The sequence below is a fragment of the Balaenoptera physalus genome (assembly GCF_965194825.1).
Source record: "Balaenoptera physalus genome assembly, chromosome: 12".
In the NCBI taxonomy this organism is placed as follows: domain Eukaryota; kingdom Metazoa; phylum Chordata; class Mammalia; order Artiodactyla; family Balaenopteridae; genus Balaenoptera; species Balaenoptera physalus.
Window position 1 is genome coordinate 86,020,315 of NC_138897.1, and position 27,706 is coordinate 86,048,020.

At 44.4% G+C, this 27,706-nt stretch overlaps 1 protein-coding gene across 17 annotated transcripts in view; it reads left to right on the top strand.

The window, feature by feature from the left end:
• Nucleotides 1-27,706, top strand: part of SUDS3 (SDS3 homolog, SIN3A corepressor complex component) — a 370,845-nt gene that overhangs the window by 10,002 nt on the left and 333,137 nt on the right. For all 17 annotated transcript variants that reach the window (XR_014251699.1, XR_014251700.1, XR_014251701.1 and 14 more), the window contains 6 exons: nt 613-769; nt 9,266-9,361; nt 10,295-10,356; nt 10,521-10,542; nt 11,721-11,826; nt 24,449-24,533. Coding sequence is in view for 12 of the 17 variants with exons in the window: in XM_082416843.1 (XP_082272969.1) it covers nt 613-769; nt 9,266-9,361; nt 10,295-10,356; nt 10,521-10,542; nt 11,721-11,826; nt 24,449-24,533 (528 nt within the window). In the remaining 5 variants the exon portion in view is untranslated. The remainder of the gene's footprint in view (nt 1-612; nt 770-9,265; nt 9,362-10,294; nt 10,357-10,520; nt 10,543-11,720; nt 11,827-24,448; nt 24,534-27,706) is intronic.

Here is a 27,706-nt window from a genome sequence, read left to right on the forward strand (position 1 = left end):
AGGGTCCACAGCTGTAGCCCACCAGGAGCCCCCTTGTTCTTAATGCAACAGTGAGATTTGGAAAATGGATGCTTACGCATTTATTTTACTCGGTATAATTTCAGGGTTTGGGTACCTAGGGGTTCACGCACCTAAGAAGTGATCCTGCCCTCTCATTGGCCTTTATCTTACTGTAAGCGTCAAAAAAAAAGAGTGACTCAGGCCGTCTTGACTTGGTATCCTGTAACTATTTTAAGTATAGATATTTCATCTGGAATGTACTATTTTCCTTCGAAATTGTGTCTTCAAAAGGGTTTATTTACTGTTTCTGAGAAACTTACATTCTGTTTTCACATACAACCCATAAAATATAAGATGTGGAAGAGAGGAAATAGATCTGAGTCATGAGTGAGGTATGCACATAAAAACCAGAAGTGTGGTTCAGTTTCACGCATTCGTTGGAAAACTTGCTCCCAGACACCCTGTTTCTGAAAGTTGGTGTGTTGACTGCAGCTGTTTCTCTTCTTTATAGTAAACGTATTTCCTTTGTGCTTGTGCGCAGAGCCAGGCTTTGTGTTGGAGCCCTGGCTGCCAGGGTCGTGTAGCCCCAGCCTGTGTCTCTCTTTTGCTCAGACTGAACAAGTGGAAAGAAATTACATCAAAGAAAAGAAGGCGGCAGTGAAAGAATTTGAAGACAAGAAGGTTGAGCTGAAAGAGAACCTGATTGCCGAGCTAGAAGAAAAGAAGAAAATGATTGAAAATGAGAAGCTAACGATGGAACTGACTGGAGGTATGAAAGCACCACAGAGCAGGGTCTTGGGAGACCCGAGGGGAACCCTGGGGGAAGGGCAGTGCTCCGGTGCCGACTCCTGTTGGTTCCTCATCAGAGCAGAGTGAGCTGAAAGGAGGGTGGGCTTTCACGTGGTGGGTCAGAGTTCTAGCTCTATCTTGTATTGGCTGTGTGACTTTAGTCAAGCCACTTAACCCCTCTGAGCCAATTTCCGCCTCTATAAAATGGGGCTGATCATATCTTATCTTACAAGACTGTGGTTAGAAATACGAGTGCCTAGTACAGGGCCCTGTACATAACAGGTGTTGGGTAGATTAAAGGGTAGATCTTTAATAGTGACTGCAACTTCAGGCTTATGCTTTATTTAATGTAATTCCTGGGTCGGCTGCCATTCCTATCTTGGTTATATTCACAAATTACCCTGGTCCCTCTGTGGTGGTAGGAATCCCTCTGCTTTTGTTTTTTTCATTCTACCTTCATTATGGAAAAGGCATTGTCTTCCTTTGACCCGGGTGTGAGAACAGAGGCTTTGGCTGTGTCATCTGTGCTATTAGATCCCTTCGCCCCAGGTGTTACTGTGAACATTTCAGAAAGAGTTGTTACCGTTTCAGCAGGGGTAGCTAAACTGAACCGTTCTCTTATAAAGGCAGGAAAGTTACGTTAGACTCGGAGCCAGTCCCTCCCTGGCCTTCTAGGATTCAGTCATCCGCATATGGGAACTCAGCAGGTTGTAGGCAAGTTTAAGGGAGAGGCAATATGGGCTGCCTCTTCTGTTGCCATATGTAGACCAACAACGCTGAGAAGGATACAGGGTGGGAATTGGCTTGAACTAGCTATTTTGGAACTTGGCAAAATTTCTTTCCATCAGCAAATATTGCAAGGCACGTCAGTGGTGAGTTTGTCCCTTGGGTGTGTAAGTGACACGCCTTCGGCACACCCCAGAATTTCACTCGTATCATCATGTTCAGAAGGTCCTGGAGTTCTGGCATGTCTGATTTTGGTCGGGGTCCTTAAGAAGTACCTTGTTGTTATGTAAGTCCTTGGGGCTGACTTTGAAACTAAAAGTAACAGTTAAGAGCTGTATTTCCCCTTTGGTATTTCTGGTGCTGTTGGCTAACATGGCCCTCCCATTGACACAAACTTCTAGCTCCAGTCCCCACGATACAGCGATGATCATGTGGTCGTGTCTAAAGTAGGGGTCTGACTCTTGAAAAATCTCTCTTCTGATATACCTTCCTCATTGAAAGACTTGGCAAAAGGAATGAATTCCTTGCAGACCACTGACAGTGGCTCAGAAATGTGTTTTGGTGAGAATGGATGCTGAAATAACATCTTCAGAACAGCACCGTCTTATTCTTGTTGACACGTTTTTTTAATTAAACTGCAAGCCCATTGGTGCCTTGTCCGGTCCCAGTCGGCGTGCCTGTCTTCTGACGTGCACACCATCTTCTCCGACGGTGGCTCCGGTTGGCATTGACGCCTCATCGCTCTCCGTTAGAGCCACCAGATGCTCTGAGCCTTCATTAGGCTGGTGGGAAATACTGTCAGTTTATAGCTGCTCCCTTTCCATCTGCGGGGAAGGCTGTCATCACCTCACCTGTGATTTGGCAGCCTAATTATTGACAAGCGATAGACGCTGTTTGGCCAGGCAGTTTTACAGCTGGAATCTTAACGGGGACAGTAGGCATCCTCAGTGACTTGAGCGGCCAAACCTGCCAGGGTAGAAAAGACAAATAAATGCAGGGAAGTCATTTGTGAGGCAGTAAAATAGATTACAGAAGTGCTTAAAGCTAGCCATGGGCATTAAAGGTACTGATGTCCTTCCTCAAGCCGTTTGGTACCCTTGGTATGGAAAGCACTGCCAAGGTCATGATGGAGCGTCTAAAGAGAAGGCACTGGAGCTAGAAGCATAATGAGCGCTTCCACAGATGGTGCTGTTACGGTGTCGACTTAAAGGCCTGGTTTCCTTCCTCTCACCGAGTGACTGATTCACTTCTGTGGATTGATGCCCAGTATCAGTGTTGCCTAGCTCTGCCCAGAAAACATACTTCTTAAAATCTCCTTTTCCAGTCCAACATGAAGATCTTTTGAAAAACACAGTGGAGTACGAGGCCGATGAGAAGCTTAAACCAGATAACACATTGGAAACGGGCATACCCAGTGACCTGCTCTGTGCAAACAGGATTTCCGCCTTTCCAGCCATCTGTGGGAATTGGTGGGACGTTCTCTTCACCGCCTGAAGCACTGGTGGAGAACCTGGGAGAGCTGGGTTGTGCAGGCAGAAAGGTGTACTGTCGGCAGAGGAACTGGGATGGGTTATAGGTCGGTGATTCCCGCACCTTGAATGCGTATGTGAGTCAGCCGGGGGTCTTGGTAAAATGCAGATTCTGGTTCACGGCGTCTGGGGTGGAGCCAGTCATCCTGCACTTCTAACCACCTCTCGGGCTGGTGATGCTGTTGGTCAGGCCACACTTGGAGTAGTGAGGTTATAGGTAGAATTACCTGAGGGTGACTTTTCTCTGCAGTTGAGGCCAGGGTTCTCAGTAACCCCAATAATCAACGAGAGCTTCATGAGCTTGAAAACGTGGGGTGCTCTATCATTCTTAGTTCATGTGTCCTCTTACCTTATGCCAGCCACCTTTTCTCCTTTCTGCCAACAGCCCACTAACTGCCACTTCATCTTCTTTTTTAAGCTCTTGCCTCACCAGGGGCATCTTTCAACCCTCAGGCCCCTGTGGAAGTTATTCATGACTTCAGTAAAGCCTGTGAGGTTCCTTTAGAAGATACTGGATTCAGGGGACTTCCCTGGTGGCGCAGTGGTTAAGAATCCATCTGTCAGTGCAGGGGATACGGGTTCGAGCCCTGGTCCAGGAAGATCCCACATGCCGTGGAGCAACGAACCCCACGCGCCACGTGGGAGAGCTACTGAGCCTGTGCTCTAAAGCCCACGAGCGACAACTACTGAAGCCCGCGTGCCTAGAGCCCGTGCTCCGCAACAAGAGAAGCCACGGCAATGAGAAGCCCACTCACCGCAACGAACAGTAGCTCCCGCTTGCCGCAACTAGAGAAAAGCCCAGGCGGAGCAATGAAGACCCAATGCAGCCAAAAATAAATAAATAAATAAATAGTTTAAAAAAAAAAAAAAAAGATGTTACTGGATTCATAGCGGGAGGCATGAGTAATGATAATATCAAACAGGAGCTCCGAGTGTTTACATCGAGCCAGGTATAATATAAAAATACTACAGCTGCCGCTGAAGGCTGACAGATGTGGATGAATCGCAGCCCAGACGTGAACTTGGTTCTGTGGTGGAGTTTTGTCATTTGGCAAGGACACGATAGAACCCACTGTGGAGGTTTGGTGTAGAGGTGAGAGGAGATGGTGCCCCGAGTGGCTGGCATGCAGAGCGGGCACTAAGGGCCGGGGAAGCTGTGACCTCATTCAGCTCCTGAGACTCCTGTGACGACTTGACGGGGCAGGCGTGCAGGAACGGAGCCGTTTGCTCCGAGTGCCCCAGTGAGGTGGTGTGTAAGCCAGCCTTGGGCCCCAAGCATGTTCTCGTAACCACCGCATTATACCGACTCTGAATCCCGTGGACTCCTGTGGTCCAAGTGCTTCACAGAATGAGGTTGATAGGCAGGTCTCTGTCCTCGAGGAGCTTATGTCCTCATAGTTACAAGACTGACACGGTTTCTGTGCTTTCCCCAGTGTGAGGTAGTTTTGAGAGAGGGGGATCCTAAATAAACGAAGGTAAAGATGCGTCAGGCTGGTTTTCACTGATTGTAAAACTTAAAGAGGCACATGTGGTTGTAGTGATCCGGGAGCAGATTCACCGGAACACGTGCCCGTGAGCGGGGAAGTCAAGGCGAGGAGAAGAGGCCCCGCACACATGTCAGGGGAGGGAGGATGGAAGAGGGGACCTGGATTTGGGGTGGGGTGGGCTTGTCCCCGAGACGCTCTTTCTTGATGATGCTGTTGTGGAGTCCAGGCCATTGAACGGGGCTGAGGATGCAGAGCGGTGGGCCTTGATCAGTTCACTCTTGAAATGCACCCTGTGTTATGGGCAGCTATGGCCTAATGGAAATTGGTCCCTTTGTTCCTACCCTGGTTTGGCCACCGCTGACCTAACCTTGATTTTTATCCACCCCCTCCCCCTCACTCCCCCCCGACTTCAGGCCCCTGTTTGTGGTCACCATGCAGCCTGGATTTGTGATGTTGCCATTAGAGAGGGGTGTCTTGGGGTTTGGTCCGGGCCTTCAGTCCAGCCCCGTGGCTCGCTGCCCCTGGTTTGGGGGTAATTGCCCATCTGCTGCAGTGTCGACTCTACCGAGGCTTTTCTGTCACATTCCTACTTAAAAGGATGTTCCTTTGAATCCCTGCAACTAATTTTTGTTTTTTCAGTAGCTAAACAAGTGTGAGTTTGTTTTCATGGTGCAACTATGTTAAAGTGAAGTTAAAGTGAAGCTTTTACTGCATCTGTGCCCTGTAAGCAGGTGGGCTATTGGAGTGAATGAATCTGCCTTGAGAAGTGCAGAGCCAAAGGCCAGCCAGTACCCCATAGTTGTGTGTTAATTGCAGGTAATTAGTATTATCAGGACTATGTCTCCATAGGGCTGTGGCTTAGCACTGCCTCATCCTGCGCTCCCATTTCTTAGCCGGCAGGCCCGTCTGGAGAGCAGACCAGTAGGATTTACACGATTCAAGGCCACATATACCCAGGGGTGTGGAGGGGAGTTGTGCACCTGGTCTCACCGCTTGCTTGGTGTTTTCTGTCACGGATGCTCCCCTGCCTCTGGTTTAATTGTTGGAGGTTCAGTTAGATTCTGCAAATTTTATCCCCACTTATTCACAGGAAGCAAACCTACAAATAGGCCTCTGGTTTAGGGAGGCTTTCTGGTTGAAGCCAGTTGGAGATGCTTTGTGCTTGGTGCACGGTGTCCGAGAGGAAGCTATTTCCTGCTGGAGTGCCTTCTCCAGGGTGGCCACACTCCAAGGTCTGAGTTTCAGTTCCAGAAGTTTGGTTTTTGTCAGCGCACCTAGATTGAGCCCCTGGGACTCCTCCTGGCCAAACTCCCAGGAGACTGATGTTAATAAACCCAGCTTGACATATATACAATGGAATATTACTCAGCCATAAAAAAGAAACGAAACTGAGTTATTTGTAGTGAGGTGGATGGACCTAGAGTCTGTCATACAGAATGAAGGAAGTCAGAAAAACAAATACCGTATGCTAAGACATATATATGGAATCTTAAAAAAATAAAATAAAAAGTTCTGAAGAACCTAGGAGGCAGGACAGGAATAAAGACACACATAGAGAATGGACTTGAGGACATGGGGAGTGGGAAGGGTAAGCTGGGATGAAGTGAGAGAGTGGCATGGACACATATACACTACCAAATGTAAAACAGATAGCTAGTGGGAAGCAGCCGCATAGCACAGGGAGATCAGCTCGGTGCTTTGTGACCACCTAGAGGGGTGGGATAGGGAGGGTGGGAGGGAGACGCAAGAGGGAGGAGATATGGGGATATATGTATATGTATAGCTGATTCACTTTGTTATAAAGCAGAAACTAACACACCATTGTAAAGCAATTATACTCCAATAAAGATGTTAAAAATAAATAAATAAACAAACGAACAAACCCAGCCTGCCAGCCTGTTTCTTCTGGTGAGAAATAGGATTTCCAGGCCCACTCAGACCCAGGTGGTCAGCACATCCCATCTTTCTATGAAAAAATCGTCTGTAGAAGCTGACCATGCATACCTGGCTGGGATTGGAACAAAGTGAGTTAAGTAGGTAATCTTACTGTGTAGTTCCGGGCTGTGATACTTACATGTTGCTCTTCCCCTCGAATCACATCCTCCACCTGGACCCCTGGCCAGGACTGCTCCCTCCTCACTCACTCTCCTGGCTGGTGATGGGGACATGCTAATTAATTTTAGCGGCTTCTTCAGAGCACCTTCCTTGTGCTGAAGTAGTCTTTTGGGTAAACTGATTAGCTTATTACCGTGAGTAGGCCAATAATGTGGATTGATTTTCACCGTCTCATACGGAGAATTCGATTATGTTTTCTGCTTTGTGAGTGATGGAGTTATTTTTTTCTGAGTTTTTTGGCCATGGTCAGACCGGCTTATTCCCAGATCCTTTCAGCTCTACCTTTGCTTGCTTCCATCATGCATCTCCCACCCCTGGAGGGTAGGGCACACTTGGCTGTTGTCTTTGGTGCCTTTTCTCTGGTGCTCTTTGGTCTTCCAAATTAGGTCTGAATGTTGCAAAGCCTCACTGTTGACATCACTTTCCTTCAAGTATATAACTTCTGTTTCAGCTATTTGTGCCTTGACTTTTCAAAAAGATCTTTGTATGATTTTTTTCCTGGCCAAGAACATGATAATAAAAACTAGCATTGATTGAACTCTCATTATGCCAGGCACTATGTTGAGAGCTTCACATGTATCATGTCATGTAATCTTCACAGCACCCTGCGAGGGAAGTGTTACTGATATTTCCAGTTTATGGATGAGGAAACTTGAGACGTAAGAGTATTTACGCAGCCTGCCTTACGTCACACAGCTGCCGCAGGGATACCCACCCAACCGGCCAGTAAGAAACTGGAGAAGGGTGGCATCTCAGCATAGGGTAAGAGGTGTCTTTTTGGGAGAAGGCCCCCCCTTTCCCAGAGGTGGGTGCGTGTTTGTCCTCCTTCCTTCCGTCTCAACTTCTGAATACACCTTTATGAATGTTCATTAGGTCACTGGTTCTGATCACTTTACCTCCATTCCTAGGGGAGAAAAGTCAGTATTGTCCATTTCTCTTCTTAAGAGCAACACGCAGAAATGTCTTTTTGACTTTGTTCGCACAAACCAAGGCCTCTCGGGTCTCGGGAGTTGCTGTGGTGGACGGGCTACGTTGAATTCCCTAAGGCTGTCCTGTCTGCTCTGCACATAGGATGCGTAGTCATGAATTAACTGCATCTCATCATCAGACTTGACCTCATCTAGTTCTGCAGGAAACCCCGTGCAGCCAGCCCCTCCCGTGGGCCAGAACTATCGCTCAGCGATGGGGTGGAATCCATGCGTCTGCTGGGGGAATGTCCCAGACGCTGGCGGTTGGTGGTAGGGGTTTGTACAGATGCTGTGGTTACTGGGAAGGTGGCGTGACTCCGTGGAAGCCATCACAGCAGGGGGAGTGTTGAGCTGGCTCTCAAAGGATGTTGTGTAGGAGTTTCTGGGCAGAAAAGAGGAGGGTAGGCAGAGGACAGCACACAGAGGCTTGAAGGCATAAAAAGCAAGGGGCCTTTGGGTAACAGAATAGCTGAAAGCTTGCTCCCAGGCTCTGTGTGAAGGAAGGAGAAGGGAGGGAGACCGGAAGGGAGACACGGCCTTTATTCTGTAGCCAATGGCGAGCCATTGAAACGTTTCCTAGGAAGAGTGATGTGCTAAATGATCCGGTTTGTGTCTTAGGAAGATCCCTTTGAGGGAGACGAGGGTATGATGAGGAGATGGAGTTGAGAGCGGTTCAAAGGCAGAACTGCCATTATCTGGTGGATCTGACGTGTGGGTGAAGGAAGACAAGTCGCAGATGGCAGTTGGCTCCGGCCGGGAAGGGTGGGTCGTTGGGGAGATGGCCTTGGGGCCTGAGACATGGGGGAGAAGTGGGTTCATGTGGAACCTGGAGAAGAATGTGTGACGTCGTGGGGCGTGGGATGCCATGCAGCAGGGTGGGTGGGGCTGGGGCTGGTGACGGGAGATTCACCGGGATCCAGGCTGAGAACTGACTGGACCCCGCAGAGCCCCAGTGTCTAAGGAGCAGGCCAGCAAGAAGAACGCCAAGGAGGCAGAGCAGGAGAGAAGGAGAGATCTGTGTGGCCACGGCGGGGGGAGAGAGTGTGCAGTGAGGGGGTGAGTCAAGGAGGAGGAAAGGAGGCCTTTCTCAGGAGCCCTCCAGGTATCAGTCTGGATAGTCAAGTAGTCACAAAAGGTTATTAAAGTAAAATGAAAAGAGCCCAGGTTTGTAAATCTCAAGTAAAAATGTTGGGCCTGAGGCCAGAGGCCTCTCAAAGGGCCTTTTATGCCGGTGGGCTCTGGTTTACCCACCCTCTGCGGGAACAGCGGGAATTAGTCAGCTGAGCTGACCCAAAGGTTCCTTCCTGTCCCAAGAGGCTACTGCTCTATGGCCTCTTGATTTGAGGGAGGGAGAGGAAAATTTCTAGTTTCCAGGGAGCCGGAGAGATGCCAGCCGTGGCTGCAGTGGGAGGCTGCAGGACGGGGCTGTGTCTCTGAGAGGGTTGTGCTCTTAGGTCAGCAGGTCTGAGTCTCCTGAGCACAGACCCCTCGAAAGAGTGATACGGTGTCTGACTCGAGCCACGTGTGGACCAGACGTCCCCGATAAAACATTTCTGATTGGGTGGCTCTGGGGCTGATACTCTTACGCTGCGAATTCTTGCTGATTTCAGGTTGGAGTTGGATAGATTTACCCATTCCATTCTTGCCACAGATTCTATGGAAGTGAAACCCATCATGACCAGAAAGTTGCGGAGGCGACCAAATGATCCTGTCCCCATCCCAGACAAGAGGCGAAAACCTGCTCCTGATATCCGTTGCATCAAGCCTTAATCACTTTTTTACCTTTAGACTGTTGAATCCTTTGCTTTTCCATTTGATAGAACACACATGGCCGTTGTCCTTCAGAAATTGTCATGTTTGGTTGGAAAGCACATGTATTTATCCAGGAGATGGGGATGGCCATTTTATGATTGGAGTCCTCAATTGTTACTGCTTTGAGTGGGAGGAATTTATAGATAGCAGTTATTTGGAAAGGGACTCTGTGCTGGTTTTAACACTCACTGGGAGATTCACGTGCCTTAGATTTTCCCACCTGTGAAGTGAGGACCGTAATACTTGCCTTTCGTACTTCAGTCAGCTATATCCCCCAAACAGTGGATTGCAAACTGTGGTTTAATTAAAGCAAAAGATTTCAGTCGGACATCAAGAAGCCCCTTTAATCATAACAGTGGGAATGGGAAGGGGACACATGAGGGAGTGTTGTTTCCAACCTCTCGAGGAGATAATAAGTAGCCATTTGTGCAAAATGGTTTTGTTACTCGTCTGCCACGAGGAAGGGGCATAACTTCACATTCCCTTCATCTTACCAACTGAGAATTGAAGCCGTTAGGCAAGATTAATCCTGTTCCTGTGTGGAAGTCTCAGATCTTTGGAACAAAAGCACTTCACAAATTGAGGATGAAGTTCTTTACTGTGGCCTGGGCTCTCACTGTTGTTGTAGTTACCTATGGAGTCTCATTTCACCTTCTTACCATAGAAGTTTGTAAGATGGGGGGGATGTGAACTCTTTTAGATACCTGGCTCCATGACGTTTGGTAGGAGGATCAAAAAATTCCAAGAGGCAAACTGTAGAAGCATGGTGGAACCAACTCTCACTTTGTACATTCTCACACGCTGGCACCATTTTGTTTATTTGCTTGGAAACCATCCTTTTCAGACACATTCCTTTAACTCTGAACACCCCAGCTAAACTATTTGTTAACAGATGAACAGATCATGGAGGATCTGAGAACATTAAATAAGGTACAGTTTGATTTTTTTGATTCATTTGAAAGCTTAGGCTTGATGTGGGTTTTCTGCTTTATTTTGTTCACATTGTTACTTGTTAAATCACTTTGATACCTTTGACACCTTAAGTTGTGTCTGAAATGATTTTCTCTAAGATTTTTTTGTTGTTCTTCTTACAGCTGAAGTCACCCAAGAGACCAGGTAAGTGCACGATGTTACTGGCATTCGTGCAATCTTTTTATCATATTGTTGGAAAAGCATGTGAATACCTGACAGGGAGTTGTTGCAGTTTTCAAAAACAAAACGTTCATCATTTGCCTAAGAGCAGTCATCATGAAAACTGGAGTGGACCTCATGTGTACCCTCCCCTGATTTATTTTTTTTTAATCCTGCTATGTTAAAGTTACTTTGTCTTTTCCTTAGGATTTATTTTAAGAGAGACATTTCCTTCTGTGTAGGCATCAGGCATAAGATTGAAGTACACATGCATTTCTGAAAATGAAACCAGAAGGATTTTGCAGCGTGAGTTGCTTTGTGGAGTTCAGTACTAGGCATGCTTATCCAGTGGCTTTTCGCAGCCTGCTTCCGGTAACGGCCTCTCGGGCTTCTCCCAGTCCCACCTTACAGAAGAGACCGGCCCAGTGTTCAGGGTGCTTCCATTCAGAGCAGCGCTTAAGGGTCATTGCTAGGCTGCAAAATAGAATTCTGAACTGACAAGGCTTTTTTTTTTTTTTTTTTTGGTTTTAAGCACTGTGATTACTTACACATCCCTCTACCAGCCAAGTCTTGTGAAAGAAAACAAGATTCTTTTCACTCTAGATAATTCCCTCCTGAGAGCTGCCATGGTCCACAGAGACGTCCTGAGTTTCTGAAGGCCTGGTGGGGAGGGGGTTTTGTGAGTGTGTGAATTTAGATGATTTGAACCCACTGCGGTTATCAGCAATGTGTTAGCTTGACTCCATACATGCCCGGTAACCTGCTCTGCCTTGTAATACGTATTTCTAGAAATGATTTCATCTTTATAAATTTAAAGAGATTTTTCTAGTTCTTGCCATTGGAGCTTCTGATGATCAGTGTCGTTATAGACCTGCTCTGAGTCACCTTGGGCAAACCCCTTAGCCTGCCCAAGCTTCAGGTTTCAGTTTCCCTTCTGTGTGGAGAGATTACTCTTTGCCTTGCCTTCCTCACAGAGTTGCTTTAAGGATTAAGTTAGATGTGATGTACAAGAATTTTGTTGAATTCCCATTTATTACAACTGTAAGGACTTGATCATGATCGTTTCCCCCTTTTTAATAGCATTTCAGTGAAAGCATGTTAGCTGGTGGACTCGCGTGCTCATGCCCCACTTCGTCACTGAAATATCTCTTTGGTTCCTCCAGCATCCCCGTCCTCTCCCGAACACTTACCCGCCACACCTGCAGAGTCTCCAGCCCAGAGGTTTGAAGCGCGGATAGAAGATGGCAAACTGTACTATGATAAAAGATGGTATGTTCTTGGTAAACACAGATTACTCGTTAGAATCTCAAAAGAACCATTTGGAAAGAGGGCTGGGGCTGTCTATAGTTGTTATTTCAGAGCATGGCTGCTGCTTAACTAAAGGTGGCGGAGCATTTAGAAGTTGTCACGAGTCTTGGATCGATACGGCTTTTTAGCTCTCTGAAGGCAGTGTTTCCCCAAAACGTGTTCTTCTGGTAGTGGCCCCCCTTCTCGCTCCATGCTGCTGTCACCGTACTAGAACTTGTGGTGCCCCTGTAGACTGGGATGAGGGCTTATGTCCCCCTCTGCTGCCTCTTAACTGCACCCCTGTGTGCTAAAATTAATAGGAGTTCTGTGGAAGAAAGGATTTTGTGGTCAGATGAGTTTGGGGGAATGGCCGTGTTAGCTAAGACCAACGGGTTTCATCATTGTAGCACTCTGGGTCCTCTGATATGCTAATATACACTGTGAATTTCTGAGATGTTATTAGGTGTTGTTTATTTGACTGAGGTACCCTGTTGCATGCAACGTCCTGCAGCACGAGTGTTCCAGGAAAAATAATCGGGGGAGGTGTATCCTAAAACGTTACTAGTTTAGATTGAAGACGGTTTGAAACCTTCAGACCACCAGAGTTTTCATTGGGAAGAAAATAGCAAAACAATGTGAAAAACAAATACCTCATGCATTTACTCTTTCAACAAATATTTACTGTTTGCTCTGTGACTAGGCATTCTCCTAGGTGTTTAGTCACCTGGACCCTGCCACCTTTTCTTTAAATTCGAATTTCTTCCTTTTATTCATTGCCCACATGCAGGCATAGTCTCACTCAGGTTAAGTCATGGTGGACACATAATTGCGTGCTGCCTTTCCACTTGTTTATATGTTTTTCTGGGTTATTGTATGCTCTCTGTAATTGTCATTTATAATGGTTATATGATTTTTTTGAGTTTCAATATATTTATTTAACCCAAAATTCCAAAATTAGAGTTGTGGTTATTTTGAATGTTTTGAGCTTTCTTAAAAAACCCCAACACTGTGTTAATTGATAACATTATAATGTTGTACTTCAGAAGTTGGGAAAAATGCTTAGAGACCTGGTGATGCCTGAAATAAATCAGTTCCACTTCTGAGGCTGCAGTGAGTTAATAACACATTGGACGGTGAAGGCTGGCTCTGTCTGTAAACCTGATCTTTTTTTTTTTTTTTCTTTAACATCTTTATTGGAGTATAATTGCTTTACAATGTTGTGTCAGTTTCTGCTGTATAACAAAGTGAATCAGCTATATGCATACATATATCCCGATATCCCCTCCCTCTTGTGTCTCCCTCCCACCCTCCTTATCCCACCCCTCTAGGTGGTTGCAAAGCACCGAGCTGATCTCCCTGTGCTATGCAGCTGCTCCCCACTAGCTATCTATTTCACATTTGGTAGTGTATATATGTCAATGCTACTTTCTCACTTCATCCCAGCTTACCCTTCCCCCTCCCCGTGTCCTCAAGTCCATTCTCTACATCTGTGTCTTTATTCCTGTCCTGCCCCTAGGTTCATCCGAACCATTTTTTTTTTTTTTTTTTAGATTCCATATATATGTGTTAGCATACGGTATTTCTTTTTCTCTTTCTGACTTATTTCACTCTGTATGACCAACTCTAGGTCCATGCACCTCACTACAAATAACTCAGTTTGGTTTCTTTTTATGGCTGAGTAATATTCCATTGTATATATGTGCCACATCTTCTTTATCCATTCATCTGTCGATGGACACTTAGGTTGCTTCCATGTCCTGGCTATTGTAAATAGTGCTGCAATGAACATTGTGGTACATGACTCTTTTTGAATTATGGTTTTCTCAGGGTATATGCCCAGTAGTGGGATTGCTGGGTCATATGGTAGTTCTACTTTTAGTTTTGTAAGGAACCTCCATACTGTTCTCCATAGTGGCTGTATCAATTTACATTCCCACCAACAGTGCAAGAGGGTTCCCTTTTCTCCACACCCTCTCCAGCATTTATCGTTTCTAGATTTTTTGATGATGGCCATTCTGACTGGTGTGAGGTGATACCTCACTGTAGTTTTGATTTGCATTTCTCTAATGGTTAGTGATGTTGAGCATCTTTTCATGTGTTTGTTGGCAATCTGTATATCTTCTTTGGAGAAATGTCTATTTAGGTCTTCTGCCCATCTTTTGACTGGGTTGTTTGTTTTTTTGATATTGAGCTGCATGAGCTGCTTGTAAATTTTGGCGATTAATCCTTTGTCAGTCACTTTGTTTGTAAATATTTTCTCCCATTCTGAGGGTTGTCTTTTCATCTTGTTTATGGTTTCCTTTGCTGTGCAAAAGCTTTTGAGTTTCATTAGGTCCCATTTGTTTTATTTTTGTTTTTATTTCCATTTCTCTAGGAGGTGGATTAAAAACGATTTTGCTGTGATTTATGTCGTAGAGTCTTCTGCCTATGTTTTCCTCTAAGAGTTTGATACTGTCTGGCCTTACATTTAGGTCTTTAATCCATTTTGAGTTTATTTTTGTGTATGGTGTTAGGAAGTGTTCTAATTTCATTCTTTTACATGTAGCTGTCCAGTTTTCCCAGCACCACTTATTGAAGAGGCTGTCTTTCCTCCATTGTATACTCTTGCCTCCTTTATCAAAGATAAGGTGACCATATGTGCGTGGGTTTATCTCTGGGCTTTCTATACTGTTCCATTGATCTATATTTCTGTTTTTGTGCCAGTACCATACTGTCTTGATGACTGTAGCTTTGTAGTATAGTCTGAAGTCAGGGAGCCTGATTCCTCCAGCTCCGTTTTTCTTTCTCAAGATTGCTTTGGCTATTCGGGGTCTTTTGTGTTTCCATACAAATGGTGAAATTTTTTGTTCTAGTTCTGTGAAAATTGCCAGTGGTAACATGATAGGGATTGAATTGAATCTGTAGATTGCTTTGGGTAGTAGAGTCATTTTCACAATGTTGATTCTTCCAATCCAAGAACATGGTATATCTCTCCATCTATTTGTATCATCTTTAATTTCTTTCATCAGTGTCTTACAGTTTTCTGCATACAGGTCTTTTGTCTCCTTAGGTGGGTTTATTCCTAGGTATTTTATTCTTTTTGTTGCAGTGGTAAATGGGACTGTTTCCTTAATTTCTCTTTCAGATTTTTCATCATTAATGTATAGGAATGCAAGAAATTTCTGTGCATCTGTAGGATTCTCTATGTATAGTATCATGTCATCTGCAAACAGTGACAGTTTTACTTCTACTTTTCCAGTTTGGATTCCTTTTATTTCTTTTTCGTCTCTGATTGCTGTGGCTAAAATTTCCAAAGCTATGTTGAATGATAGTGGTGAAAGTGGACAACCTTGTCTTGTTCCTGATCTTAGAGGAAATGGTTTCAGTTTTTCATCATTGAGAGTGATGTTGGCCGTGGGTTTGTCATATATGGCCTTTATTATGTTGAGGTAGGTTCCCTCTGTGCCTACTTTCTGGAGAGTTTTTATCATAAATGGGTGGTGAATTTTGTTGAAAGCTCTTTTTGCATCTCTTGAGATGGTCACATGGTTTTTATCCTTCAGTTTGTTAATATGGCTTATCACACTGATTGATTTGCGTATATTGAAGAATCCTTGCATTCCTGGGATAAACCCCACTTGATCATGGTGTATGATCCTTTTAATGTGCTGTTGGATTCTGTTTGCTAGTATTCTGTTGAGGATTTTTGCATTGATGTTCATCAGTGATATTGGCCTGTAGCTTTCTTTCTTTGTGACATCTTTGTCTGGTTTTGGTTTCAGGATGATGATGGCCTCGTAGAATGAGTTTGGGAGTGTTCCTCCCTCTGCTGTATTTTGGAAGAGTTTGAGAAGGATAGGTGTTAGCTCTTCTAAATGTTTGATAGAATTCACCTCTGAAGCCATCTGGTCCTGGGCTTTTGTTTGTTGGAAGATTTTTAATCACAGTTTCAATTTCAGTGCTTGTGATTGGTCTGTTTATATTTTCTGTTTCTTCCTGGTTCAGTCTCGGAAGGTTATGCTTTTCTAAGAATTTGTCCATTTTTTCCAGGTTGTCCATTTTCTTGGCATATAGTTGCTTGTAGTAATCTCTCATGATCCTTTGTATTTCTGCAGTGTCAGTTGTTACTTCTCCTTTTTCATTTCTAATTCTGTTGATTTGAGTCTTCTTGTTTTTCTTGATGAGTCTGGCTAATGGTTTATCAATTTTGTTTATCTTCTCAAAGAACCAGCTTTTAGTTTTATTGATCTTTGCTATCGTTTCCTTCATTTCTCTTTCATTTATTTGTGATCTGATCTTTATGATTTCTTTCCTTCTGCTAACTTTGGGTTTTTTTGTTCTTCTTTCTCTAATTGCTTTAAGTGTAAGGTTAGGTTGTTTATTTGAGATTTTGCATGTTTCTTGACGTCGGATTGTATTGCTATAAACTTAACCTCTTAAAACTGTTTTTGCTGCATCCCATAGGTTTTGGGTTGTTGTGTTTTCATTGTCATTTGTTTCTAGGTAATTTTTGATTTCCTCTTTGATTTCTTCAGTGATCTCTTGGTTATTTAGTAGTGTATTGTTTAGCCTCCATGTGTTTGTATTTTTTATAGCTTTTTCCTGTAATTGATATCTGGTCTCATAGCGTTGTGGTCAGAAAAGATACTTGACACGATTTCAATTTTCTTAAATTTACCAGGGCTTGATTTGTGACCCAAGATATGGCCTATCCTGGAGAATGTTCCATGAGCACTTGAGAAGAAAGTTTATCCTGTTCTTTTTGGATGGAATGTCCTATAAATATCAATTCAATCCATGTTGTTTAATGTATCATTTAAAGCTTATATTTCCTTATTTATTTTCATTTTGGATGATCTGTCCATTGGTGAAAGTGGGGTGTTAAAGTCCCCTACTATGATTGTGTTACTGTCGATTTCCCCTTTTATGGCTGTTAGCATTTGCCTTATGTATTGAGGTGCTCCTATGTTAGGTGCATAAATATTTACAATTGTTATATCTTCTTCTTGGATTGTTCCCTTGATCATTATGTAGTGTCCTTCTTTGTCTCTTGTAATAGTCTTTATTTTAAAGTCTATTTTGTCTGATATGAGAATTGCTACTCCAGCTTTCTTTTGATTTCCTTTTGCACGGAATATCTTTTTCCACCCCCTCACTTTCAGTCTGTATATGTCCCTAGGTCTGAATTGGGTCTCTTGTAGACAACATATTTAGGGGTCTTGTTTCTGCATCCATTCAGCGAGCCTGTGTCTTTTGGTTGGAGCATTTAATCCATTTACATTTAAGGTAATTATCGATATGTTTGTTCCTATTACCATTTTCTTAATTGTTTTGGGTGTATTATTATAGGTCTTTTCTTTCTCTTGTGTTTCCTGCCCAGAGAGTTCCTTTAGCATTTGTTGTAAAGCTGGTTTGGTGGTGCTGAATTCTCTTAGCTTTTGCTTGTCTGTAAAGATTTTAATTTCTCCATCAAATCTGAAAGAGATCCTTGCTGGGTAGAGTAATTGTGGTTGTAGGTTTTTCTCCTTCATCACTTTAAATATGTCCTGCCACTCCCTTCTGGCTTGCAGAGTTTCTGCTGAAAGATCAGCTGTTAACCTTATAGGGATTCCCTTGTATATTATTTGTTGCTTTTCCCTTGCTGCTTTTAATATTTTTTCTTTGTATTTAATTTTTGATAGTTTCATTAATATGTGTCTTGGCATGTTTCTCTTTGGTTTTATCCTGTATGGGACTCTCTGTGCTTCCTGGACTTGATTGACTATTTCCCTTCCCATGTTAGGGAAGTTTTCGACTATAATCTCTTCGATTATTTTCTCAGTCCCTTTCTTTTTCTCTTCTTCTTCTGGGACTCCTATAATTTGATTGTTGGTACGTTTAATATTGTCCCAGAGGTCTCTGAGACTCCTCAATTCTTCTTATTCTTTTTTCTTTATTCTGCTCTCTGGCAGTTATTTCCACCATTTTATCTTCTAGCTTACTTATCCGTTCTTCTGCCTCAGTTATTCTGCTATTGAGTCCTTCTAGAGTATTTTTAATTTCAGTAAATGCGTTGTTCATCACTGTTTGTTTGCTGTTTAGTTGTTCTAGATCCTTGTTAAGTGTTTCTTATATATTCTCCATTCTGTTTCCGAGATTTTGGATCATCTTTACTATCATTACTCTGAATTCTTTTTCAGGTAGGTTGCCTATTTCATCTTCATTTATTTAGTCTTGCAGGTTTTTACCTTGTTCCTTCATCTGTAACATATTTTTCTGTCATTTCATTTTTGTTTTTTTTTTTTGTCTTTTTGATGGGTGGTGCTGTATTCCTATCTTACTGGTTGTTTGGCCTGAGACGTCCAGCACTGGAGTTTGCAGGCAGTTGGATAGAGCCAGCTCTTGGTGCTGAGATGAGCACCTCCAGGAGCCCTCACTCTGATTAATATTCCCTGGGGTCTGAGGTTCTCTGTTAGTCCAGCGGTTTGGACTCAGAGCCCACACCATAGGAGCCTGGGCCTGACCTCCAGCCTGGGAACCAAGATCTCACAAGCTTTGTGGCATGGTTAAAAAAAAAAAAGAAAGACAAAAAGGAGCAGTGCAATATCAAGGAATGAAAAACAAAATAAAATTGGAAAGATAAAAAATATAGTAGGAAAAATAAAACTATAATTGAAGCAACTGCAACAAGGTAAAATAAAACCACAACAGGAAAAAGAAAAAAAAGGGGGAGGGAGGGGAACAAGCCAAAAGGAGAGAACAATAACAAAGTATAAAGAATAAAATAAAATTAGAAAAATAAAAGCTTTATTAAGAAAAATAAAAATATAAAAGAATCAACAGCAGTGAATCAACAAGGTAAAACAGAACCCCAATCTAAAAGAGGAAAAAAGAAAAAAAAAAAAAAAGTCTTGCCTATGGGGGTGGAGTTTAGGTGGGGGTGGAACTTGGGCAGGGGCGGGGTTTAGGGTGGGGCGGGACCTAGGTGGGTGGGCGGGTGACTTTGGGCGTGGGGCAGGGCCTAGGCGGGGCGACGGTCAAGCATGGGATGGGGCCTCTGCTTAGGACCGGCGCAAGGGGCTAGGCTGCCCATGGAAAGGAGGGCCTCTGGAGAGTGGAGTTCAGGGTTTGGAGGTAGAGCCCTGCCGGAGGGTGTGTGGGTGGGGTTTAGGCCCAGGGCATTGGAGGGTGTCCCCCAGTTTAGGGGTGGGGCCCTGGGTGGGGGTGTGGGGCAGGGCTTGGGCTCTGCGCAGCAAGAGGGAGGCCCCGAGGGCAGGGGATTAGGACCCGGAGCCCAGCAGGCTCGCTGGTGCCTAAGCGGACAGGGAAAGCACTGGCCCCGTTCCCTTCCGTTACTTTGCGCCCCTCCCCCACCGTCTCCCCCAGGGTCTCCCCGGTTGCTGGACCCGTAACTGTGGGTGGGTCCCGCTGGGTGTAGGAACTCCTCCCCTTCCCCAGTCGCCCCTCAGGGGTGCTGGTCCCAGAGGTCTGGCCTTTACTTTTGCTCCCCCTTCCCTCCCTCCCTCCCACTCCTTCAGGACCCGTGTGGCTGGAGGGCACCTCCGTGGGCAGAGGATCAGGCCCGGGATCTCAGCAGGTTCCTGGGGGCCCAAGTGGGCAGGGGGAACCTGGCCACCCTCCCTTTTGATCCTCTGCCCTCCTAATGGTTCCCCAATCTCCTGCTTCGGGAGAGGGATCCCTTCCTGTCCCCTAGGCACCCCTCAGGGGCACCAGTCCTGTCCTGCCTCCACTTCTCCTCCCCCTTCACTCCCCCCAGGCCCCACGTCCTACCTGGTTGCTGGGGGTTCCTCCCGTCCCCTTAGGTGTCCATGGTCCCCCACTGGTGCCTGGTAGGTGCCCTAGTTGTGAGGAGACGCGAATTCTGCATCCTCCTAGTATGCCATCTTGACTCCGCCCCCTGTAACCCTGATCTTAGTGACTTCTGCCCCTGTCATTTGACGACTGTTTTTCTAAGAGGCCAGTTATGTTGTGTCCTAACATAACTTATCAGAACACAGCACCACTAGGTGGCAGGCCCTGACAGCTCAACACACTGAGGGGCAAAATAAAATGAAAAATGTTTCTAATAATGAAAACCAAATAACCTTTAAAGATCAAGCCCACACATAAGAACCATCTTCAAAAACGATGAGATTTATCACTAACATTTTTACGGATCTGTGAGTCTTAAAGCCATGTGATATTTCAAATGATGCTCGTTTTGTCATTGCATTGTTTCCGATCTTCCTCCTTCTAAGGCTTAATCCTTAGACTTTGTGAGACATGTCTTGAGGGTGAAAATGCAGTAAAATAAAATTCTTGTTTTTCTAAAGAAAGGACCCACGGTGACTGGTGTTTCATAATGTAGACAGTGGTCAGGTGGGATGTGGTAGATCACCTAAGCATTTTGAAGGAACGTCACCATCACTGTCTTTCTCCCAGTGGCGGCAGAAATCTGTAAAGTGTCTTGGAGCATTTTACTATTTTAGTGACTTTAAAGTTGCTTACTCTCTTGTTAAATATTGAGACTGTTGTTTTCTGTATTCTTAGTGTTTCCCTTCCTTGGCCTTGGAGGTCAGGTTCATGACTCGTCTGCTGAAAGGCAGGTCCCTCCCTTCCCACTGCATCTGGAAGGTGTTTGCCAGGAGTCCTCTACAGGGCCGGCCTCTCGCGTCTCACCAGGCTCTCCTGATGTTTGGCTTTTGTGTCCTTGTCAGTTTGGAGGCTTTCATTCTTCCTTCTTTTCCAGGAGTTGTGGCCTGTGGCTGAGAGGTCGGCTGAATCACTTTCTGCTCTTTCCAGTGATGTGGAGTATTTTGGTGAAACAGTATTTCTGGCAAAACATGTTTCATTCAGTTTTAAATGACTTCAGCAAAATGAGCATGGTTCGGGCTTCCCATCTTGGACTGAACGCTTATCAAGCTACATTGCATTTTGAAAGATAAGCATCTTCACTTGTCCTGGGTCTTATACTGCTTTTAAGACATTTTATATCCTGCTGTAAGTTTTCCTCACATTTTGATTTGAACTAATGACCCTTCTTAGAAAGTACTGCGAAAGTAGCTGAGATTTTAAAGGAACTCACTGATGGTGCCGGTGGACTGTTTTTTCTTTCCTCACTTTAAATCCAGCCCTGCTGAAGTGAATTCAGTGAAGTCACCCACTTGCATGGGTGGATTTAACCCTCCAGCCTTTGCCTGACACGAGAGATTATTAACTCAAAACAGTGACTGTTTACAGCTGGAATTGGGATTCCTTGAAGTCCTGTAGTTGTAACATGGTATTCATGGGTTTTTTTGGGAAATGACACATTAATATCAGGATTCCCAGTAGGATACAAAATTAAATTCATTCTACCCCTTCCCTGCCCCACTTTTTGACCCACCTTCTAAAGAAATTGCTTTTTTCCATAATAGTAGCAGTGGTTCTAGTTTGTCAGGTTTAACAGTAGAGGCAGAGCTTTAAGAACTTAACTGTAGGGATTCCCAGGTCAGGATTTCCATTGGTAATAAAGTCAATTTGACATTTGGGGCTTGTTCTCTGAGGCTATTTAAAGTATTTTTTCAGCAGAAATGAGTTGTAGCTTGTAAAACAGGTTAATTGGCAAAAAAAAGGGATAATGTACATTTTTACTAATTTAACTTTATTTTTATTGTTCTTTTAACATTTTTTGGTGTCTAAACATATTCTGAATCCCCCCCACCCCCCACGACCTTTTAGTTAGTATTTAGAAATCGGCAAGTAAATTTGTATGTTACGGTTGTCATATACTTTTTGGTTTCATCTTGAAACCCCCTCCGCCCCAGCATGAGCACTTTAATTTCTGAGGACTTATTTATTTTTTCCCAGGGAACTTGGGTAATTTACTAGATTTGATATCCAGGGATAATGGTTCCCCAAGACCATTGTGCAGTGCCTGACAACCGCTGGCGGTCCCAGGGCCTCTGCTTCACGAGGACCTGGGAATCAGCTGGTTTGGGAAACACGCTGGCGACCTCTCCTGCGGAGCACAGGGAGCTCATGGAGCAGTGCTGGGCATTCAAGCCACCACCATCCGGTGATCCCAGAGCGGGCAGATTTGGGAGGCGGCCAGATGTGCGAGTCCCAGACCGCTCCCCAGGGGTGGTAGATGAGATTGCATGGTTCACTCCTGATGTTTACTTTAAAGCGAGTCGGATGTGTTGGGGTTTGGGTGCTGAGCGCATCTGAAGGAAAACGCAGCACGTCTCAGGAGAGTTGTCCGGCTCGTCTCCCCGAGTTGTCTTTAACAGACACTGAGACATTAATTTGTGACATTAAGTTTTCTTCCTGCCCTTTGGTTACTTTGGTGTTTTTCAGTACCATGACTTATAAGAAAGTACTATTTACTTTTTGATTATAAGTAATACCTGTTTATTCTGGAAGGAAGAAAGATATGCAATAAAAAGAATATCATTCTTTTATATTTTTATAAAACTTTATATTTTTATGAAATTTTAATATACACTTAATAGACATTTTAATGTAAATTTACCAATTTGTGTGTGTGTGTGTATATGATACACATGTAACATGCATTATGTTGTATTACGCACACAGGGACATAATGGACGTAGTTTTTTTCTTGACTGAGCAGTATATTGACCACATTTCCACACCCACGTAGGAGTAATATACTCCTACACCACACCCATGACCTTTCTTTATTAAGAAAGTAGTATCAGGATGACTTGAGGCTAGTTGCATGTTGTTTTGTGTTTTTATCTCTTTAGTAACTCACAACCCCCATAGAATAACTGAATGTTCTCTCCTTCTGTTTTTATTCTAACCATTACTCAAGACATTACCATTTACATAGGATGGTTGGCTTAGATGTGGGAGGGAAACTCAAGTTTGAGTTTTCTGTGAACTAATTCAACCTTTCCTCATGCACTTTGTTAATTCAGACCTTGTAATATTACATATTTAGCATAATGGAGGTCCCCTGACCCAGTTTACCAGCTAATCCCTGGCCAAAAGCAGCTTTCAAGCTGGGTCTAAACCAGTCTCGCTGTTCTAATTGAATTTATGATTTGATTTCTTTTAACGGTGTTCTCAGGAAGTAAATTGACTTGGAAACTTGAGTTTTCCGCTCCTAAGTAGCAGGTTAAAGAATGCTTAGAACCTTGATTGGAAAAAGCCCATTGTGGGAGTGAAGTACATCCTTTACTGTGATATCTTAGCAGTGGATTATTTCACTGTACCAGCAAAACAGAATCTGTCTTCTTCCCCCACAGAAATAATGGTTAGATGCAGTGCTTTGCTGGGAGATGTGTTTTGGTGGAAGTTATGTGAGTTAGTGGGTCTGTTAAGCCAACTCTCTGCAGCCAGAATGAACTAAAGGTTATGTTCTTGACTGAACTGGGCTGGCCTAGGCCAGGGCTGCCAGCAGCAGCTCAGCTGATGTTTCCAGCTCCTGTCACCCAGCAGCTGCTCCTTCCTCCTGTGGCAGCTGTTACTGACTCATTTGGGCTTTGGCCCTGGCTCCCTCATTTTTCATCCTCTGCCTTGTCCCTGAACTTGTAGAAGAAGAAGGTGAGGGTGGTCCTACACTACAGGCCAAGAGAATAGAGGCAGGGACTGAAAGGGGCGAGCCTGTCTTATCTACTCCATTCAGAGCTGCTCTCCCGACTGACCAGGCCAAATTAGATACCCTTTGGTGCAAGTCTAACACTCAGGACTTCATCTAGTTAGTACTTGCCAGGTGTGATTGTTTCATATTAGTCACTGCCACTGTATTTGAAGCTCCTGACGGCAGGGACCTTGTGGCCTTGTTCACTGTCCACTCTGCCCTCCAGGGTGGTCCGTGGTACACAGCAAGTGGCTAATGAGTATTTGCTGAATGAGTGATCAAAGTAAGGACTGAATTTGGCCTGCCTTCTTGTTGATGACTTACTTGGACAAATAGAAAATATATAATGGGACAGTCTGTTCAAGCCCATCTGTTCATTTTGTCCACTCAACCCTCCTCAGTGTTTTGGGGTGGAGGCAGAAAGTGGGGACAGAGGTTTTACTTGAAAAATTATAATTTACTTTTTGAACTGGGTCATATAGTTCAAATAAAAAACTAAAATACAGAGTTACTTTTCCAGCCCTTTCCTTGGCCCCCTTTTCCACTCTGCAGTGGAACCAAGAATGTAATTTTTAGACTTAGAAGGAGATTAGGAGGTCATCTAATCTAATCCAAGGATGGAAGCCTGTAAATTAAACCTGAAATCCAAGCTGTTCCTCAATCATAAATTAAGATTCCTTTAATTATATTTTTTGTTGTGTGTGTTTTTTTTTTTTCTTCCCTCCTTTGCGTCCTTTTTTATTCCTTTCCTAAATTTGGGCCCTTAACAATACTGTATACTTAAAATTTGTTAAGAGGGTAAACCTTATGGTAAATATTCTTACCACAAAAGGAAAAAAAAAGCCACAAAACAATAGTTATAATAAAGAGGGTGGGAGAAAACTTTGGGAGGAGTTGGATTATGTTTATGGCCTTGATGGTGGTGATGGTTTCACAGGTATGTACTTACCCCGAAACTCATTGAGTTGTATACATTAAATACGTACTACTTCTCACATGTCAGTCATACCTCAATAAAGTGGTTAAAAAAATAAATGTGTGTCTTTTTTCCCACAGGTACCACAAGAGCCAGGCCATCTATCTAGAGTCAAAGGACAACCAGAAATTGAGTTGTGTGATCAGCTCTGTCGGAGCCAATGAGGTAAGACTGAACCTCTGTCACCCATTAGGAAAGCAAAAATGGGACAAACCTGCAATGTGAGTGCCACCAAGAAAGTACGGTGGAATCACAGTGTTATATGTGGGTTAGATTCTAAAGTTAGCATTTTCAGGCTTAAATTGCACAAAGGCAAAATCACCCTTAAAAATCCCTTACTTTGCATGACTGCAGTTTATGCGAGTTTGTGTAAGCCTTGTGGTTTTGTGAACTCCCTGCAGAGTAATTGAGTTGGGCATCACTGAGATAGACTGCAGGAAAGAACACAAGGCAAGTTGGTGTGCTGTCTGCGCATTCAAATCCTGCTGCTTTTTGAGGCAGCCATCTACTGAGGATGGGACTTGCCGTTGGAGCATACTCTGTCTTTGCTGTTATTTCTCTCGAGCTTTCATGTGCACTCAGATTTGTGTCATGCTCTGAGGATCTAACAAGGCACCTGGCACAGGGTCTGGCACACAGTAAGTGTTCAGTAAATGGGTGCTGGCCTGATCTGACCCACACACTACTCTTCACCTGCTGTCTCTCTAATCCGACATGTCCTGTTGTGCTTCTGAACAATGAGCTACCAGGCTCATACCCTTAGGGACTGGTCTCCTCCAGTCTCTCTTATAGGATGGGGGCTGGTTGAAAGTCAGCTCTGAGGGTCATGCTGAAGGATGATGTGACTAGCCTGTGAGTTCTTCGGCTGACCCTTCTTTAGGAGGGTGTCAGCAGTGTGTAACTGGTATTGTTAGTAGTCAAAAAACAGTTTAAAACGTTAATAGCTTGTTTGACTTGATCTTTTATCAGTCCACAAATATCTGCAAAGAAATTGATTTTTATGTGTCTACCCTCTAACTTATTCGTGCCGGTGCGTAGTAAGTCTAATGAAGCTGGATTATGAAATAACTTAAGCCTATTCTATTCTCCCAGCTTCCTGAATTGAAAATGCCCTCAAATGTGACTAGTTGGCAAAATGATTGTTTACTTAGAAGTTAGGGAGAGCCTTCCAGATAAATGAATGTCATTTTCCTCTGGGCTCGCGATCTGTGTGTGTCACTCTAAGCCAGGTCGGAACAGGGCATCTCAGAGAGCCGCTGCCCTGGCAGGAGGCTTTGCAGTTTCACAGCGGAGCACGTGTGCCTGGCCGTGTGGGCTGCTGCACAGAGGGCGTGTGGCCTCCTCGTCCCTGAACCTAATTTCAGAACCCATGCATTATTCTCTGTGACACCTCAGGACTTCTCAGGAAAACAGAAATGCAAGTTAGATTTTTTTCTCTCTCTCTGTTGAAGATTGTCACCCTTTGACATAATAGAGTGTTAGCGAAGTCTGACAAGGAAACGGTGACACTGAGACATGTCTCCTGGAGGGGAGAAGCCTCAGTGCGTCGGAGGCTTGCAACGGGGAAAACATTTCTCACTTCTTGGAAGTATTCCAGCTCATTTTTTCAGGTGAAATCCTAAGTAACACTGAAGCTACTTGGCTTCTGCATAACTTGACTCTGAGCATATTTGGTGCGTGGGTCTGAGCATGTTGGTGACTGGCTACTTGGCCCTCCTTGGGGTCAGTTTTCAGTTTAAAATGGTTCTGCAGGGTCCTTTAGAGGCTCAGCTTCATGTGAGGTCTTTATTTTTAAACAAGTGTATTTGACTTTAAAGTCTCTTTGTTGTTAAATAATCACAGTAAGGAAATATGAAACTGAGAATAGCTTTCTCTTTTTTTGAATAAGCTTTTCTTTTTTTTTAAAATAAATTTATTTATTTATTTTTGGCTGCGTTGGGTCTTCGTTGCTGCGTGCGGGCTTTCTCTAGTTGCGGTGAGCGGGGGCTACTCTTCATTGTGGTGCACGGGCTTCGCATTGCAGTGGCTTCTCGTTGCGGAGCGTGGGCTCTAGGCGCGCAGGCTTCAGTAGTTGTGGCACAAGGGCTTAGTTGCTCCGAGGCATGTGGGATCTTCCCGGACAAGGGATCGAACCTGTGTCCCCTGTATTGGCAGGCAGATTCTTAACCACTGTGCCACCAGGGAAGCCCTGAATAAGCTTTTTTTAAACCTGAAAACTGAATGGGCAAAGGAGGAGCTATATCTGTAAACTTGTATTTGCATATATAGGTGAGATGCAGATCTTTAAAAAACTTATGCTTTTGTCTCCATCTGATCACGTGTTAATAACACGGATGAGAGAAGGGGTGAGAAAGCGGGGAACAGGTGAGAAGAGCAAGGGGCTTTGATGTCAGGCGCCAGGATTCCCATCGGACAAGTGGACTCAGCCTTGCTCTTCTGTAAAATGGGGGTGATAACAGTACTTACTCCATAGGATTGTTCTGAGGATGAAGGAGCTTGGTCAGTTTGGTCAGCACAGTGTCTGGCCCCCAGTAATCTCCCCCGCAAGTGGGTCAGGTGACCGAGGTGGCAGCTCTCCTTGCCCTCCCTGGCTGCAGGGATGCCACATACTGGGTGCACTTGGCAGCTGTGGCAGGCCCCATGCTGGAAGAGCTCGTTTTCAGTTCTAGGGAAGAATACATCTGCCCTGGACAGTGCCAGACATCTGATCCCATCTGTGGGAGAATGATGCGGTCAGGAGGGAAGGACTGTCTTAAGCTAATTTGGCCTTCTCAGCATCCTCATTGGGCCTTCGCTCACCCGTGGGCATTTCTTTTGTTGTTAATTTTTCTCTCTTTTGCTGTTATGACCATTAGCCTTAATTGCCAGGAAACCAGAGAATTGCAAGGCTATACTATGGAAGTCCCTAGGGGCAAGGAAAATATTTTCTAATTTGATTGTAAGTTTATGAATATATGTCTTGAATGTTGATAATGCTGTAGTCATACCATATCAAAAAGAGTCCTTAAGGGGACTTCCCTGGTGGTCCAGTGGTTAACACTCCATGCTCCCAGTGCAGGGGACACGGGTTCAATCCCTGGTTGGGGAACTAAGAGCCCACATGCTACACAGTGCAGTCTAAAAAAAAAAAAAAAGGCTTTAAGATGAAGGCAAAAATGGAACTCAAGAACACCGTGCTTTCCATTTGCTTAGTCAAAGGTGTAAGAGAGATGGCTGGGAGAAATGAGTTCAAGGGATGGTGCCTGCCCTCTGCGGTGGAGGCGTGCCTTTAGGAGGCCAGAGGTCAAGGCCTGTGGATGCCTCGCGAGTTGACGGGAAGTGGTTGCCAGCTGTCTGGC